The sequence below is a fragment of the Phacochoerus africanus genome, chromosome X, assembly GCF_016906955.1.
Source record: "Phacochoerus africanus isolate WHEZ1 chromosome X, ROS_Pafr_v1, whole genome shotgun sequence".
Taxonomy (NCBI): domain Eukaryota; kingdom Metazoa; phylum Chordata; class Mammalia; order Artiodactyla; family Suidae; genus Phacochoerus; species Phacochoerus africanus.
The window spans coordinates 115,012,361-115,029,984 of record NC_062560.1 but is presented as its reverse complement, the minus strand read 5'-3'; the positions used below and the strand labels follow the sequence as shown (position 1 = coordinate 115,029,984).

The window sequence follows — 17,624 nt, the reverse complement described above, 5'->3', positions numbered from 1 at the left end:
AGAAAGGAATTACTACCTTCACTTTACAAACAGGACAAGTTTAGAGAGGGCTCTTGATGGGAAAACGACACCCATTCGAAAAAAGTGAGCCTTTGTTATCTCTGGGTAACTTGGTTACAATGGGGTTGTGCTTAATGTTTAAATTTGATATGAAACATGTCATGTCACTTAAAAAGTATTTTTTTCTTGAAATAATAATTACATGGAAGGTTTGGCCATCTGAAACTAGGACCTGACGTAGATCCGAACCCATGTCTCCTAACGGCCCCGCCTTCCCTTCCCATCATTGTCTTCTTAGGAGATACAGTTGCCTCCTGCAGGGGCTTGGTTCTAGGACCCCCACAGACACCAAAATCTGAGGCTGCTCAAGTCCCTCATACAACATGGTGTAGTATTTATGTATATATGCACATCTTCCCACATACTTGAAATCACCTCTAGATTACTTCTAGTAGCTAGTATAATGTAAATGCTATGTAAATAGTCACCAGCATGCAGCAAACTCATGTTTTGCCCTTTGTACCTTTCTGGAACTTGGGGGGAATTACTTTTGATCCATGGTCAGTTAAATCCGTGGATGTGGAAACTATAGATACAGGGGGCTAACTACAGTCACTGAGGCCTGTGGGGAAGGAAGAGGAACCAACGTGGCAAAAAGAACAGTTTCCGTCTGAGTTCCCACTGAGACATCCCTCTAAGGCCCAGGCCTTACGCTGCTCTGACTGGGGCTCCCTCCCAGCATCCTGTGTTCATCGAGGCTGTGAGCCATGAGGCCACGGGGCTCTCCTTGCTTTTCTCGGTAAATTTGTTTACAGAATCTCCAGGCCTTCCTGCAAAGCATCCATATATACAGGGCTGTGGCTGAAGAGCCATACAAATGAGCCTCCTGTTAGGTCCCATCAGGTCCTGGAGCAGTGTGGCATCCCTGAGAACCTTCCATACCAAGTCAAAAAGGCCATTCACCACCGCCCTAGGCCGTCCAGAGACGGCTGCCTGGCTGGGGGCCTGGACCGGCTCCTTCACCGTTTCATTCTGAATACCTCCATGCTGAGAGGATGGGCAGGAAGTCGGCAGGTGCTCCCACAGTCCCTGGGTGTGTGTTGGCATTCGGGCCTCTGCTTGCTGCTTGGAATCCCTTGACAGAAAACACTGCAGTGGTGGGAGCTCAGGGATGAGACAACTTCTCCGGCGGCAAACACGCAACCCTCTCTTCTTGTTCGGGAATAAAGTTCCCCAACCCTGGGCTTGGCTGTTCATGCAGACAGAACGACAGCCGCAGAAACTGCCTCCGAGTAACCCTCTCGGAGCTCCCTTCAGAGCACCTGCAGACTCTGTATTTCCCACCTCTCCCGAGAATGGGAGCAGGTCTTGTGCCATCCTGTATTTGCTGAGGACCTGAGAGCTGAAGAATTCAGCTCATGAGGGTGGGGAAGCGGAGGAACTGGACAGATACAGACAGAGAGGTAACGCCGGATATACGAGAACAATTCTATTCTTTTATTTGGAAAGAAACCATTATGTACCAGTCTTGTGCTAGGCACTGAAGATACAAAGCTGAACAAAAGAGCGAGTTTAGATTGCTTTTTGTGAAGCGTGGCGTGTGCCCCTCCCATTCTGCTGACGACAGCTTCCTACAGCACTGGGCGCCTCGGCCCCCGGTATTCTTTCATCACCTCTAGGGTCAGGTTCTAGATGGTGACGACGCTGGACACGATTCCCTTCTCCTGTGGAGTTTCTGGTGTCTAAGAAGGCTTGACCGCCTGCTAAAATTTCTCCTGCATATGCTACAAGTATAAGGCTGCTCACCTGTGTGGGTTCTCTGGTGTTTTATAAGGTGGGAGTTCTGAATGAATCTTTTCCCACATTCATAGCATTTAAAGGGCTTCTCCCCTGTGTGAATTCTCAGGTGTGTGTGGAGATTTGTGTTATGACTAAAGCTTTTCCCACACCATGAGCATCTATATGGTTTTATCCCTTGGTGTGCTAGTAAGTGCTTATTAAGATCTGAACTCCATCTAAACCTCTTCTCGCACTGCTGACATTTATAGGGTTTCTCTTCAGTGTGAATTCTCTGGTGCTTAATAAGATCAGAGCTAACTCGAAAGCTTTTCCCACATTCCTGACATTTAAAAGGTTTCTCTCCTGCATGGCCTTTCTCATGAAGATCCATACGTTTTGGAAGCTCTTGCCTACAAGTTGACAGTTTTTTTCTTTTCTTCCCTAGAAAAGCTCGATGCCGTTTCCGTACCCTGCGTGTACTGCCATGATTTTCTTTGCCCGTTGTTTTCGGGGCAACTTTCACTCTGGCCTCTCTTAATGCTTTACATCCTGAGGCTTGTATTTCTAATGTAGAAAGAGATATAGGTTGGTCATTTCCAGTGTCATTTTTGAGCTTTAGCCCTGTTGGAATAAAGAGAAGAATCAGCCATGCGTGTCCCAGAACAAGAAAACTATAGGAATGAAGAGAAAAACAGATGATTGCTTTTTAAAAATTCAGGAACAGGAGTTCCCATTACGGCTCAGCGGATTAAGAACCTGACTAGTATCCATAAGGATGCAGGTTCAATACCTGGCATCGCTCAGTGGGTTGAGGATCTGGCGTGGCTGTGAGCCGTGGTGTAGCTCACAGACACGGCTTGGATCCCTCGTTGCTGTGGCTGTGGTGTAGGTGGGCAGCTACAGCTCCAATTCAACCCCTAGCCTGGGAACTTCCATACGCCGCAGGGGCAGCCCTAAAAAAAATTAATTTTAAAAATACAGGAACAAGTGATTGCCAGTCCAATCTGGACAAAATGGCACAGACCCACTTCTCCATGGTGATCCTTGCTAGGCACAACAACAAACCCACTGAAGAAATCAAGACATGGAGATCGTACTGTGGTGCAGTGGGTTAAGAATCTGACTGAAGTGGCTTGGGCTGCTGCGTAGGCACAGGTTCAATCCCTGGCCTGGTGCAGTGGGTTAAAGGATCCGGTGTTGCTGCAGCTGTGGCGTAGGTCTCAGCTGCAGCTCAGATTCAATCCCTGGCCCGGGAACATCCATGTGCCATGGGTGCAGCCAGAAAAAAAGAATGCGAGACACAGCCAACGGAGAATTCTAAAGTAGTAAGAACAAAGCAAAATGGTTTGGGACCCCAGGACTAGATGAGTAACACGGCAGGTGTCTCATATCCCCACATCCAAAAAGAAGGCAACCCAGATCTAGTGTTTTCTGAACCTTAACCTGGGCAACAGAAGGCTGCCTGGATAGGCTTATTCCTTCCCCAGTCTGAATGGGAAATCTGACAACATCAGAACCCCAGTCAGGAGACCCCAAGATGGGCAGGTGCAGAACTAGCAAAAGGGACCCAGCCAACATACTCCACATCCTGAGTACTAAGAGACACTCCGGCCTAGATAAATATCTTCCCTACCCTCAGGCGACACCAGGAGGGACACACGGGAATCCCGTCAATACCGCATAAACCAAGGAGACCAAAATAACATTATAAAGGCTCTGTACATTACACTTTCCCCGGACACATACTCCACAAAAGTAGGAAAGAACCTATGTGCTAAAGTAAGACAGAGTGACTGCCCATGAAAATAAAATATTTAACTAGGAACCAGCCTCTCCTAACATAATAGACAAAATGATAAGGATACAATAAAAATCACCCATCAGACCAAAAAAAAAAAAAAAAGAAGAAGAAGAAAAATCAAAACCTGAATGAGAAAAGGCAATCTGCCAAAATGGAATCAGGCTAGTAATCAAATCAGAGAGACAACAGAAAAGTCTAAAAATAAATGGAAAAGAAACAATGTACTTCTAAATAATCCATGATTCAAAGAGAACATCTCAAAGAAAATTTAAAAATACTTAATTAAATGGAAATGAAATTACAACATGTCAAAATATGTGGAATCAGCTAAGGGAGTGCTCAGAGGAAACTGAATAGCCCTAAATGCTTATGACAGAAAAGAAGAAAGGTCTCAAACGAATAATCTAACTTTCCACCTCAAGAAACTAGAAAAAAAGCAAAATAAAACTAAAGCAAGTTGAAGAAAGGAATAATAAAGATCAGAGGAGAAATCACAATCAACCAAAAAGCTTGTTCTTCAAAAAATTAATAAAGTTGATAAACCCATATCAACACTGACAAAAATAAAAGAGGAAACACAAATCACCAGTATCAGGAAGGAAATTGGGTATATCACTACACATTCTGCAGCAATTAAAGAGACAGAAGGGATTCACATAAATAACATATTTATGAAATTTTAAAGTTAGAAAAAAATGGGTCAATTCCTCAAAATCCACCAACTACCAGAATTCAACCAATATGAAATAGTCTGAATATAGCACTTTGACCATTAAAGAAATTGAATTTATAGCTTAAAAGCTATAAAGACATCTCCAGGTTCACGTAGTGTCACTGGAGGATTCTACCAACTATTTATAGAATTAACGCCACTTTTATACAATCTCTTCCAGAAAAGAGAACAGGAAGAAAAAGTTCCCAAATCACTTTATAAGGTCAGTAAAATCATACAAAACAGTACTAAAAAAGAAAACTACAGACTAATATCTCCCATGAACTTAAATACAAAAATCCTCAACAAAATACTGGCAAACTGGGAATGAAACAATATGTAAAAATTATCTACCATGATCAAGTAGGACTTACTGCAGGGATGCAAAGCTGGTTCAACATTTGAAATCAATCAATATAACCCACCATATCAACAAGCTTTGAAAGATCATAAACCTATTAACTGACAGAAAAGTACTTGACAAACTCCACACCCATTCTTACTGATTAAAAACACCCACAGGAGTTCCCGTTGTGGTGCAGTGGTTGATGAATCTGACTAGGAACCATGAGGTTGCGGGTTCGATCCCTGGCCTTGCTCAGTGGGTTGGGGACCCAGCGTTGCCGTGAGCTGTGGTGTAGGTTGCAGATATGGCTCAGATCTGGCATTGCTGGGGCTGTGGCGTAGGCCACTGGCTACAGCTCCAATTAGCCCCCTAGCCTGGGAACCTCCATGTGCCTCGGGAGCAGCCCTAGAAAAGGCAAAAAGACATAAATAAATAAATAAATAAAAACACCCACAAAGTTAGGAGTTACATCAACTTGAGAGATTATCAACAAAAAACCCTGTCCTTACATCATAGGTAATAGTGAAAGACAATGTTTTTATCATAAAATTGGGAACAAGGCAAAGATGTTTGCTCTCACCACTATTCAACATAGTACCAGAAGTTAGAGCTGTTGCAATAAGAAGGTAAGAAAAAGAAATAAAAGGCCTTGCAGATCATGTGGCCTTCTATGTATAAAAATCCCAAGAAATCTACCAAAAAAACCCTTCTGGAAACTAATAAACAAGCTCAGTAGGGTCACGGATGAAAGAACAAAACATAAAATTAGGAGTTCCCGTCGTGGTGCAGTGGAAATAATCCGACCAGGAACCATGAGGTGGCGGGTTCGATCCCTGGCCTCACTCAGTGGGTTAAGGAACCGGCATTGCCGTGAACCGTGGTGCAGGTCACAGATGTGGCTCAGATCCCGCATTGCTGTGGCTGCGTGTAGGCCGGCAGCTGTAGCTTGGATTAGACTCCTTAGCCTGGGAAACTTCATGTGCCTCGGGTGCGGCCCTGAAAAGCCAAAAAAAAAAAAAAAAAACCCATAAAATTAGTGGCATACCTGAAAAAAAACAATGAACATGCAGAAACCAAAATTTAAAACAATACCATCTACAATTGCTCCAATGAAAATTAAATGCCTCTGCATATACTTAACATGGACACTGAAAATTACCAGTGTATGAAAGAAATTAAAGACCTGAATAAATAGACATTCTTGTGTTCATTGACTGGAAAAATCAACACAGCAAAGATATCAGTCCTCCTCAAATTCATATATAGGTTTAACGAAATTTCTGGAAAAATGCCTACAAAGTTCCTTGTAGGCATAGATAAGCTTATTCTAATACTTACATGAAAAGGGACGTGCCCTAGACTAGCTAAAATAGAATTTTATCTTGATAGAAAATAAAGTGGGAAGAATCACTCTGATAGATATCACGGCTTACTATGTTATACAGCCACAGTACTTAAGAAAGGCAGTCCTGGCAGAGGGCTAGACACATAGCTCAGTGGAACAAAAGAGATGCACACAAATATACCTAATGGATCTCTGACGAACTGCAAAAGCAATTCAATGGAGGAAGGCCAGACTTTTCAAATGAGGCTGAAGCAACTGTACCTCCACAGGCAAAAAAAAAAAAAAAACCCGAACCTCGAACTAAACGTCCTACCTTATATAATAATCAACTCAATATGAATCAGGGACTTAAATGTAAAATTATAAAACTTTTTGGAAAAACAGACAATTTTAGAGCTCTATGGCTAGTCTGATTGCTAGCCTTGATATCGAAATTCAGTTTGTAAAAGGGAGAACATTGGTCATCAAAATTAAAAACGTTTTGGGAAGAGGATAAAAGGAAAAATATACAGACTTGGGGAAACTACCTGCAAACCACATATTCAAGCACCAGAATCTAGAGTCTATAAAGACCTCTCAAAACTCCACAGTTAAAAGACAATCTCATTAAAATATGGGCAAAAGACATTTCACTGAAGAGAATACAGAGACGGCAAATAAGCACATGAAAAGCTATAAAACATCAGTAGCTGTTAGGGAAAGACAAATCCAAACTGCTATGAAACAACACTACAAACTTAACAGAAAGGCAAACAAATACTTTTTAAAATGCTGACACTACTGAACAAAGGCGAGAAGGTGGAGAAACTGCATCACATCCACTGCTGGCTGGGAGTGTAACATGGTGCAGCCGCTGTGAAGACCAGTTTGGCATTAAACATGCAATTACTATATAAACCAGCAGTTGCCCTCACTAGGCATTTATTCCGGAGAAATGAAAACATACCTACACAAAATCCTGCACATGAATGTTCCTGGCAGCTTTATACGCAATAGTCAAAAAAAAAATTTTTTTTTCCCCACACCCACAGCAAATGGAAGTTCCCGGGCCAGGGATCAAATTCAAGCCTCAGTTGTGACCTACGCCACAGCTGAGGCAACACTGGAGCCTTAATCCATTGTGCCAGGTCAGGGACCAAACCCACACGGCTGCAGAGACAATGCCGGATCCTTAACCTGCTGTGCCACAGCAGGAACTCCCACAACAGCCAAAAACTAGCAAAGAGGTCCTGTGATGGGTGACTGGCTAAACGAATTGTGGTACCTCAATATCATGGAATGTTTCTCAGCAGTAAAAAGGAATGAATATTGATCATACTCAATAACATGAATGAACTTCTAGGGAATTATTCTGAAGGAGAAAAGTTAATCCCCAAAAGCTACATACCTCATCACTCTATTCATAAGACATTTTAGAAGTGGCGGAATTTTAAAACCATAGAAGGGATCAGTGGTTGGCATAGATTGTGATGGGTGGAGTGTGGGAGCGAAGCAGGTGTGGTTATAAAAAAGCAACAGGAGGGGTTCTTAGGGTAACGTAACTGTCCATTATCTTTTTTTTTTTTTTTTTGGCCTTTTTGCCTTTTCTAGGGCTGCTTCCCGCGGCATATGGAGGTTCCCAGGCTAGGGGGCGAATCGGAGCTGTAGCCGCCAGCCTACACCAGAGCCATAGCAACGCAGGATCCAAGCCACATCTGCAACCTACACGACAGCTCATGGCAACACCGGATCCTTAACCCACTGAGCAAGGCCAGGGATCGAACCCGCAACCTCATGGTTCCCAGTCGGATTCATTAACCACTGCGCCACGACGGGAACTCCAACTGTCCATTATCTTGATTATGGTGGTAAATACACAAACCTCCACGTGATAAAACTTCACAGAACTAAACACACACACACACATGAATACAGGGAAAAATGGACATATGAGTAAGGCCAGTGGACTGTGTCAATGTCAATATCCTGGTTGCGATATTACACTTTTGCAAACGTTATCACTGAGGGAAAATGGGTAAACATGGCTGCTCTTTGTATTACATTTTAAATATGCCTGTGAATCTGTAATTATCTCAATTAAAAGTTTAATTAAAAAATACAGGAGGGCGTTCCCATTGTGGGTCAGCAGGTCAAGAATCCGACTAGAATCCATGAGGATGTGGGTTTGATCCCTGGCCTTGCTCAGTGGGTTAAGGATCCAACGTTGTCTCCAGCTGTGGCACAGGTCAGGGATGTGGTTTGGATTCTGAGCTGCTGTGGCTGTGGTGTAGGCCGGCAGCTGTAGCTCTGATTCGACCCCTAGCCAGGAACTTCCATGTGCAGGAGGTGTGGCCCTAAAGAGAAAAAAAAAAAAAATACAGGGACAAAATCTTTAAAATGTTAAGCCTCTGTAAAGGTTCCTATCAAGCAATTTTCTCCTCTTCTGATGTATACACTTACCTCCATAAGGAGACTCTCCAAGACTGCCCCTGAATTCTTGGGGACCTTGGGTCTATGGTTCTTCTTCTTGTTCTAAACGGATCGCTTTAAGTTTTGGGTGCACCAATAATGCTCTGAGAATAAAACTTTGAGGTCGTGGACTGCGATCTTAATTCTAGACTATTTTTCAGGAAGAGTGAATGACTCTTTTATACTCTTATTTACTCCAAACGTTTAAATGGGCAGAATCTTAGATTTAATATCTTTATTCTCTAATGTGATTGTGGGTGGATGTGCAGTGAGGAAGCTGAGAACTACACCTAAGGGGGACACGTGAGCACGATGCGGGCATGGGAATCCACTGGCATTGCAGTAGACCTGGCTAGAGATGAGGGGGCTTAGACCAGGACAGTGGTGGTGGAAGAGCGTGGAGATGTGGCGGTCACTCGGGATCTATGCTGAAGACAGAGGTAAGCGCACTGGCTGACAGATTGGGTGTAGGGTGTAACAAAAAGAGTGGCATAAAGGATAACTGAGGGGTTTTGGGTCCGAGCAACTGGGTAAATTGTGGTGCCCTTTACTGAGAAGGTAAAGACACAGGAAGAGTAGGTTTGCAAGGTGGGGCAGGAATATGACACATCGAGAATTCTACTTAGAATAAACAAGTGGGACGTGTATTTGAAAAAGCTCTCCAGCTGATCTGGAAATGCCTTTCCTTTCCCTCATGCCATCAAGTGGAGAACTAGCCAGCTGCCAGAACACTGGGACTCTCTCACAGGGGCGCATTTGCCATACACCGAGGGCATAACAGATTACACCGAGAAAGGGCCTTTACCTAGAGAGATGACATTCTCGTAGTTTTCCTGCATTACATTGTTGTAGAGGATCTTCTGAGCAGGGTCCAGCATTTGCCACTCTTCCTCGGAAAAAGACAGGGCCACATCTTCAAATGTCAATGAACTCTAGAGGAGAGAGGAAGTTTTAGTTCAGTACTTGCCACAACAGAAGCTGTCGTATCACTCATCTCTGAATTACACGGCAGGCCAGTCACTGAAGATGTTAAGAGTATAAGATTCAAGGGGAGAAAAGTGAGACGGCAGAAAAGGATGGCGCCAACGAGATCAGTACACAGCTTGCGAGGTGCCCAATTCCCATGTGCCAAGCCTAGCTGCCTGGAGAACATCTGGGGCTAACATGCCTCAAAGCACCTGCCAGGGATTGTGAGTCATGGGCAGCAGAGAAAAGCAGACAAGGCCATGTTCAGGCTGCCTGAAAAAGCTGGAGAGTACAGCTCACCTGGGACTCAGGCAAGATGAGCTCAGATCCCTTCTTCCAGCTCGGGGTGCTTTTCTGCTCAGAAAAGGCTAGAATCTGTTGAGCAGGCACAGCTGTGGGGGAAAAGAGCCAGAAAAAAATTGCTTCTCTTTTCTGTTTATGAATATCCTGAGCTGATTTCTAAAATATAGAAAAGCAGGACTCCTTCAGTAAAGTGTGTGTGAGTGCGTGTGTTGCCACAAGTGGCCTTCTTGCAAATAAGAACCAAATATCCACTATTCCACAGAACTGGTTCCCCAGTTGAACTCTTTCCCCAGATTTCGCGGCATAAATCACTAAAAGAAAATCCAGTATTTTTTTTTTCTTCCTCTCACTGAGCTAGGCAAGAATTAGAGGTGTCTGAATGTGAAAGCCTCAGGTCCTCCAGTGTATAGTAGGAAATGTGGGAGAATTTTGTCTTTTATTATTTTTTTCCTGGTGTACAATTTTCTTCCTGTCCTACCACTGATGGTCCATTGCTCTCCCAACTTCTAAGGGTGAGATGACCCCACCTGTCCCTGCTCCATCTCCTTCTCTCCCTTCAAATCTCTGAGGAGCAAGGTCCACATGGTGAATAGCAGAGATCTGCGGTTTGGATATTTCTGCACCCCAGAATGACCCTCACCTTCACCCACAGCTGGCCCGTTGTAGTCCCACCAGAGAGACATCCTAACTGCCAGCATGGCTGGGTGCCTGGAAAATTCCCATGACATTCTAGCTGAACCAATTACTAGCACAGCTTGCAGGAGAAGAGAATTATTATGAAACTCCTCACCTCTTTCATTTACAGGCTGGGTTTCTTTGTGAGTATTCCAGCCCAGCTGTTCTTGCAGTACCCGGTATGTATTCCAACATTCTTTCTGGAACACACCCATTGGTTGGGGCTCTGCTGGCTTCCACTTAAAGCCTGGGGCCACTGCTGTTCCTCCCAAGAGCACTGCCTCCTTTCCCAGCTCATGGGCTGTGACCTAGAAATAAGGTCCCCATCCTCATTAGCAAAGAACGTTTGGTTTTGGGGTGGTGGTGGAGGGACAAATAAGAATAGAGCCGAGATTCGGGAAGTGTGCAACATTAAAGGAAGTAATTTTTAAAATGAAGAGAAACTGCGCCACGGTTTTCTCACAAGGAACTATAGCCATGATCTGAGGGAATTAGGATGAAATGGAAAGAGGGGTGACTGCTGCCAGCCTCCACCCCTCCGGGTCGGGCCACAGCTCAGGCCACGAGCAGCGTGGGAGCGGGCTGCCTGTTCTCCCCCTGTTGTCACTGGCTTGCTTTTTTGACTGGGACCCTTGACTTACTGGAGTTTCATCTTTTGGTTTTCGCTAAAAATTAGCAAGTGAATAAAAAAGCTTTTCCTGTCAGTCAGATTTTCCAATCCGCCCATGTCCAGGGAAGGATTTCAGTGGAGAAAGGGCTGAGTGGAGGGAAAACCAAGGAGAGAGTTGGACTTGAACCTTCCTCCATATGCTTCAGCTGTACTAAGACACGTGTGTGCCTCAAGCTGGGCTCTCGAGGAAGGAACACGTGCTGCCAGCTCCCAAGGACAGACCCTGGCTCCCCACTCACCTGCTAGGCCAAGACAGAGCACGCAGGGAGGGCCATGGAGGCTCTGTGTTCCCACCACAGAGGGCAGTGCCCTTGGTGCCTGATGCTCTCCGCTTCTCTGGGGGAACACTTCTTTCCCCTGGATCCTCGTCCCCCTCCCTTTCTTTCTTCCCACTTCTCCTCTCCTTGTGCCGTCTCCCCAGAGACGCAGGATTTACACTTTGCTTTGCTACCCTCTCTCTTCTTTGATCTCTAAGTGCTGCCCAGGCTTTTAGGGTTTTTTGCTCCCTTCCCGTCTCTTTCTTGCCCCTGATTCTCAAAGTCCTCTCCTTGGCCATGCCCCTCCAGGCCCACCACCCACAATTCACCCTGGCCCCAAAGAGGGCAAAATGCATTTCTTTTTTCTGAGGCCAGGAAGGACTCCCAGGAAGCCCCAAACCTGGAGGCCAACTGTCTTTTCAAGTCTGAGTTCAGATCCCACTTAGCTGTCCTAAGGGAACAACAGGAGAGGGACCCCAGCCATCTCATGCTTCAGCGAGCGCCCCCTCACACCCAGACGCATCCACCTTTACCCTATTTCATGGTACAGGGAAGGAGTCTTTCTTCTCACCTCATTACTTATTCCACCGGGTTCTCTCTGAAAGCGGTCTACCAGGGCCACAGCCTCTTTGATGCTCTGTGGATGATACTTCTGCACCCAGTTCTGGGTATCCCTGGGCAGAATGGTCAGGAACTGCTCTAGCACCAGCAGTTCCAAGATCTGCTCTTTTGAGTGGATCTCTGGCCTTAGCCACTGATGGCATAATTCCTGGAGTTGGCTGACAGCCTCGAGCGGTCCAGGTGCTTCATGATAATAGAAGCTCCGGAAGTGCTGGCGAGCGCTCTCAGGACCAAGACTGTCCATCTGTGGGCTGGACTGCTTACTCTGACTGCAGCTCTCTTTCACAGACCCCTTAGTCTCCCACAAGGCCTCCATGTGTGGGTACAAGCATGCATTCACCTTCAGATGTCTCATCATCATTTGCTCTAGGAACAGTTTTACTCCTATATGTGACATCCTCCTGGTGCCACCTTTGACAACTGAGGCCTTGTCAGGCTTGGTACAAAAACCAATGAGTGGATCTTCTCCCCAAGGGCACTGAGGGAGGGGAGAAAAAAGGTAGACGTCAAGAAGAGAGCCACACGACACATATTTACTTGCTATTTACAATTTTCAGAGACGAATGAACAGAAAAGTCCCTTCCTATCTCTCCTTTAAAAAAATCAACTGTCAAGTGTTGGGACATTCATGATGACTCAAGACAACTTCAGGACATGTTGCTCCTCTTTCCTTTGTTGCTCAACTTTGAAACAAAGCACAGCTCAGGGGAGACAGATGTCAACTGATCACTTTTTCTTTCCTTTTTTTTTTTTTTTTTTAAGGGCCATGCCTGTGGCATATGGAGGTTCCCAGGCTAAGGGCAGAATCAGAGTTGCAGCTGCCGGCCTACATCACAGCCACAGCAAGGCCAGACCCGAACTGAGCCTGTGATCTACACCACAGCTCAGTAACACTGGATCCTTAACCCACTGAGCGAGGCCAGGGATCGAACCCACATCCTCATAGATACTAGCTGGGTTCTTAACCCATTGAACCACAATGGGAACTCCATTTTTTCTGTTTTTTTTTTTTTTTTAAGGTTGATGGGTGAAAAACTGACACCCATTCACTAAAAGGAGCTCTGATATCAACCAATACTTCATCTGTGTGCTTCCTGTACCACCTTCACAGATGAAGCATATTTGACTTTCTCTACTTTTTTTTTTGGTCTTTTCTTAGGGCCGCACCCACAGCAGGTGGAGGCTCCCAGGCTAGGGGTCGAATGGGAGCTGTAGCTGCCCGCCTACGCCTATCCCACAGCAATGCGGAAACTGAACTGCATCTGTGACCTACACCACAGCTCCCAGCAAGGCCAGATCCTTAACCCACTGAACGAGGCCAGGGATTGAACCTACGTCCTCATGGATGCTAGACATATTCGTTTCCACTGGGCCACAATGGGAACTCCCTCTCTAAATTTTTTTTTTTGGGGGGGGGGGGTCTTTTTTTTTTTTTTTTTTTTTTTAAGAGCTGCACTGGCGGCATATGGAGGTTCCCAGGCTAGGGGTCCAATTGGAACTACAGCTGCCAGCCTACACCAGAGCTACAGCAACTCTGGTGGATCTGAGCCACATCTGGGACCTACACCACAGCTCCCAGCAACACCAGATCCTTAACCCACTGAGCGAGGCCAGGGATCGAACCCACAACCTCATGGTTTCTAGTCAGATTTGTTTCCACTGCGCCACGATGGGAACTCCCCTCTCTGAATTTTAATAGATGATCCTAGTTTCCTGTCTTTAGGCAGGGGGAAAACAACGTCTATGCCCCTTCATCCTCTTATGGAGACTGGCGCCTTTGCTTCATGCAATGTTTGATAGCCTCTTTTCCACTGTATTAATACTGGAAGGGAAACTAAGCCAGCCAGATCAGAAAAAAAATAATTAGTGAAAAAGTAACCTTATTCCTCTCGGAAAATATTCCCCTACCCAACAATCAGATATCAACAGTTTGGGGGGTTACCGTTTGGGAAGACTTATAAAGGGCACTATGCAGCTTTGTATCTGTGTATGAATCTTTTTGCTTCCTTTACTGGAAAAACTTACAGTTGGCTCTGTTTACAAGAAATCCCAATGTCAAGGTGTAAAAAAGGAAAGGAGAAACAGTGACGATTAACGTTCTTCAGAGACAGGAAGGGCCTTAGTAAAGGTAACCTTTCTCCTGACTTTTTATTTCCTCAGGGTCACAGAGACCTTAAGCAAGGCTGAGGATGGCCTTGGATTTTCTCTGAGGTGAAACAGCAACAAAGTTCTTTCAAGGATGCCACGGGCGTTCAAAGAAACGGTTGGTGCCTTGCTGCCTCTCCAGGCTCGGGAGGTACAGGGACAATTCCTGGATTTCTTGGTCAGGAGAAACTATTATCTCTGGAGCTGAAATGCGCCTTTCTCCAGTGATATGATCATAAGCCCGCAGAAAGGGGCAAGTTTCGCTGGGCTCATTAGTAGGCATTACTGCCCCATCCCCCACTTACACCTCCTGGCTCGACCGCGAGGGCGCCCACAAGCACGCAGCACGCGGGCAACCTCCTAGCGCGCTCCGGCGCCTCGTTGGGTTTCATCTACACGCAAGGCTACAGAGAGGCTGCGTCCGGAGGTTAGAGGCGGCTGTAGGGCTCTAAGTACGCGCCTCGCTGAGAACAGGTCCTGCCGGTTCGCAGACAGACCCCCAGCCCGCAATGATGCCACCGCGAAAAGGAAAAGGCTGCGCCCCCGCCCCTCCAGCTCACCGCCACGCAGCCGGCACGTGCGGCCGGTAGCTCTCGGGGGCTCTCCTGACCGAATCCAGAGCGAAAACCAGCTTCTTGATTACCTCCTCACAGCTCCGGCTTCCGTGGACGCCACTTCCCTCTTTCTGGGCTCGGCTGTGAAGTCGCCACGCCTCCCGCTGCCGCGGGGAGGAAGGAAGGTCCGGGTTCCTGCGCCCCCGGGGCCGGTGCCGGGAAAGCACGAGGCCCGGCGAGCCGGGCGCCAAGACGCCGGAATCCGGGAGCGCAGAGGCCTTGGAAGCTCAGTCCCCGGCCCGCCCCCGCTAGCGTCCCAAGACCGCACCCCGCCTCGCCATTTTGGGGTCGCGGGCTGTGGACCGGGCCCCGACCGGAAAAGGAAGAATGCGTTTCCGGTGGCTGCGTGACAGCCACGCCCCGCATTTCCCGCCCTCCACCTGCGGAGTCCGGAACCGGCCCGCCGGTCCGCCTTTCCCATCCCGGGTTCAGCCCCGAATGCCAAAAAGAGTTCAGGCCGAGTCTCTGGCCCGCGGGAGGCCTGGAGGCGCCGCGAAGGCGGCTTGTCGCCTGGGAGCGATGCTGACGCCCGGCGCCGCGATCTCGGTCCCCCGAACGTGCCGAGGGTCGTGCGTCCAGGTTACTCCTGCGTCGCGTTCGAGCAGCCGGTGGCCCTTTCTCCTGGAAAGTCCACCTGGTAAGGGCCACCTCCCCGAGAGTCATTACTAGGCTTCTCCTGGGACTCCTTGAGTTAAGAGGCTTTGGTCCTGGTGGTCCAGCCCCTCGCTAGATCAATAACAACAGTACATTAAAAAAATAAATTTTATTAGAGTATAGGTGACTTACAATGTGTTAGTTTCAGGGGTACAGCAAAGTGAACCGGCCATGCATGTACATAAAACGCTTTCCTGGTTCGCTGGCGCGTCCTTCCCAACTATTATGGTTTTATTGTTTTAGGTAGGTTTTAACCGCATGGTGCAGGTTCCATTTATATTTCTCTTTGAAATATAAAGAAATTGAGATGTGCGACGCGATGTCTTCAGGGTCACATGGATTACCGGTGGCAGATTTTAGACCAATTTTGGTCTCCTGTTGTCATATCTCGTGCTTTTGCTATTACATGATGCTTCCCTGAAGGACAGGAACTTTGTTTCGTCTTATTTGTCCTGTAATGCTTTGCATAGTCCTCTGGAGAGGCATCTTTCTAAGAACCCAAAAGTCTCGGCTTGTCAGCGTCCCAAAATTATCAGTGTTTACCTAGTGTTGAGCCATTTGGACAAAAGTTATCCATGTGAATCAAAGAGGAGAAACGGCGCGCATCTCAGTTGTACGGTGGAGATGAAACCGATGTATTTTGGAAGTCGGTGTAAGAGACCGCTCAGGCGAGGGGACCAGATATCTGCCTGCCCAGGAGGAAGGTAAACAAGGAGCACCTGCCTGCCTTTTTACATGCAAATGCAGGTGAAGATAAGGTCAATCCTTGTTTGCAAAGCAAAGCCGCCTAAAAGTTTGCGAGAGGACACAGTTCGTTATCTGTGATTGTAAACCTAGTAAAGATGTTTGCTCCACCCGAGAATCATTTTCAGGATGATTCCATCAAAGCTTTGTTCCTGGGGTTGTACACTTTCAACTGAGTGTTTTATGACAGTGAAGGGGAAGTCAGAGCACTGTTGCTTCTGGACAGTTCCCAAGCTTACCTTAGAACTGAATCACTAACCAAGGAAGATGGTCAGATAAAGGCATTTTCTTTCTCTTTCTTGCTCTCTCTTTTGATATAATAAGGTTTTAAAATTTAATATTAATATGGAATTTAATATTAATATGTGCAAAATTATTCCTTGAAATTGTCTTCAGTAGAAATTATCTATATGTTATATAGTTCACCATTTAGAATGAATATAGAAATAAATATAAGAATCTCTTCAATTTTCCTTATAACCTACTATGGCTTATATGCTCAAAGAAAAGAGAAAACTCCCTCCATGATTCTGTTGATGCTACAAATGAATTTCAAAAGTTTCATTTCGTGCTGAAGGAGATGCAACAAGTAGTGACCAAAAAACGATTCCAAAGTAGATTCCATTTGGAAAGTGGTAGCTTTAGAAACCGAAACCTCAGAATATTAACTTTGCTTCTGGTTCTGGTAATTAGATTTTTAAAACAGCTTTATTGTGATATAACTCACAAATCATACAATTGACCCATTTGCAGTATGCCAAAAGTCAGCAGTTTTTAGTATATACATAGAGCTGTGCCACCAACATGGTACTCCATTATAGTCAACACCAAACCCTTTTTTTTGGCCATGCCCACAGCATGTGGAAGTTCCAGGAATCAAATCTGTGCCACAGCAGCGACCTGAGCCGCTGTAGTGACAACACCTGGTGTTCCTTAAGTCACTGCGCCATGGCGAACTCCCCAACAGCAAACGCTTTATTTGTAAATCTTCATTTCCTTTAATTCCCCCCCAACCCTCAGTAACTACTGATCTACTTTCTGTCTCTATACATTTGCTTATTCTGAACATTTCGTGTAAATGGAATCATGCAGGATGTGATCTTTTGTGCCTGGCTTCTTTCATTAAGCCTGATGTTTCCAAGCTTCATCTATGTCGTAGCATGTGTCAGAACTTTGTTTTATTTCACTGCTGAATAATCGCCCATTGTGTGGTTTGACCACATTTTGTTTTGTGTGGATATACACGTGGAAGTGTTTGGGGGAAAGAATATGCCTTTTAGATTGTACATGTTTTCTCTTTTTAGTGTTTCAAAATGTAGGGATTAGCTCACGGAAGTGTGTAAGGGTTCTGATTTCTTCATATCCTGGCTAACACGTTTTACGATCTGTCTTTTTTAATTATCTCCATTGTAGTACATGTGACGGGGTATCTCACGGTGCTTTTGCTTTGCTTTTCCCCAATACTGATATATCGTCAGGCGCTTGTTGGCCATTTTATAAGGATATTAATGTTAACTGCAAAATTTGTAAAAACATTTTGAGAG

The 17,624-nt window shown here is 45.8% G+C and overlaps 1 protein-coding gene across 9 annotated transcripts; it reads right to left on the bottom strand.

The window, feature by feature from the left end:
• Positions 1 to 1,476: 1,476 nt before the first annotated feature.
• ZNF75D (zinc finger protein 75D) lies at positions 1,477 to 15,006 on the bottom strand. Of its 9 annotated transcripts, none has more exons than XM_047764354.1 (6): positions 14,629 to 15,006; positions 11,874 to 12,401; positions 10,491 to 10,683; positions 9,698 to 9,789; positions 9,237 to 9,363; positions 1,477 to 2,400 (listed from the first exon to the last, which is right to left on the bottom strand). In XM_047764354.1, the coding sequence occupies exons 2-6, from the start codon at positions 12,318 to 12,320 to the stop codon at positions 1,682 to 1,684; spliced, it is 1,578 nt and encodes a 525-aa protein (XP_047620310.1). In that variant the 5' UTR covers positions 12,321 to 12,401; positions 14,629 to 15,006; the 3' UTR covers positions 1,477 to 1,681. The 9 variants fall into 9 exon arrangements, with proteins under 9 accessions (XP_047620310.1, XP_047620309.1, XP_047620312.1 ...); XM_047764353.1 differs by having other exon boundaries at positions 14,712 to 15,006; XM_047764356.1 differs by having other exon boundaries at positions 12,264 to 12,401; positions 14,712 to 15,006.
• Positions 15,007 to 17,624: the final 2,618 nt, after the last annotated feature.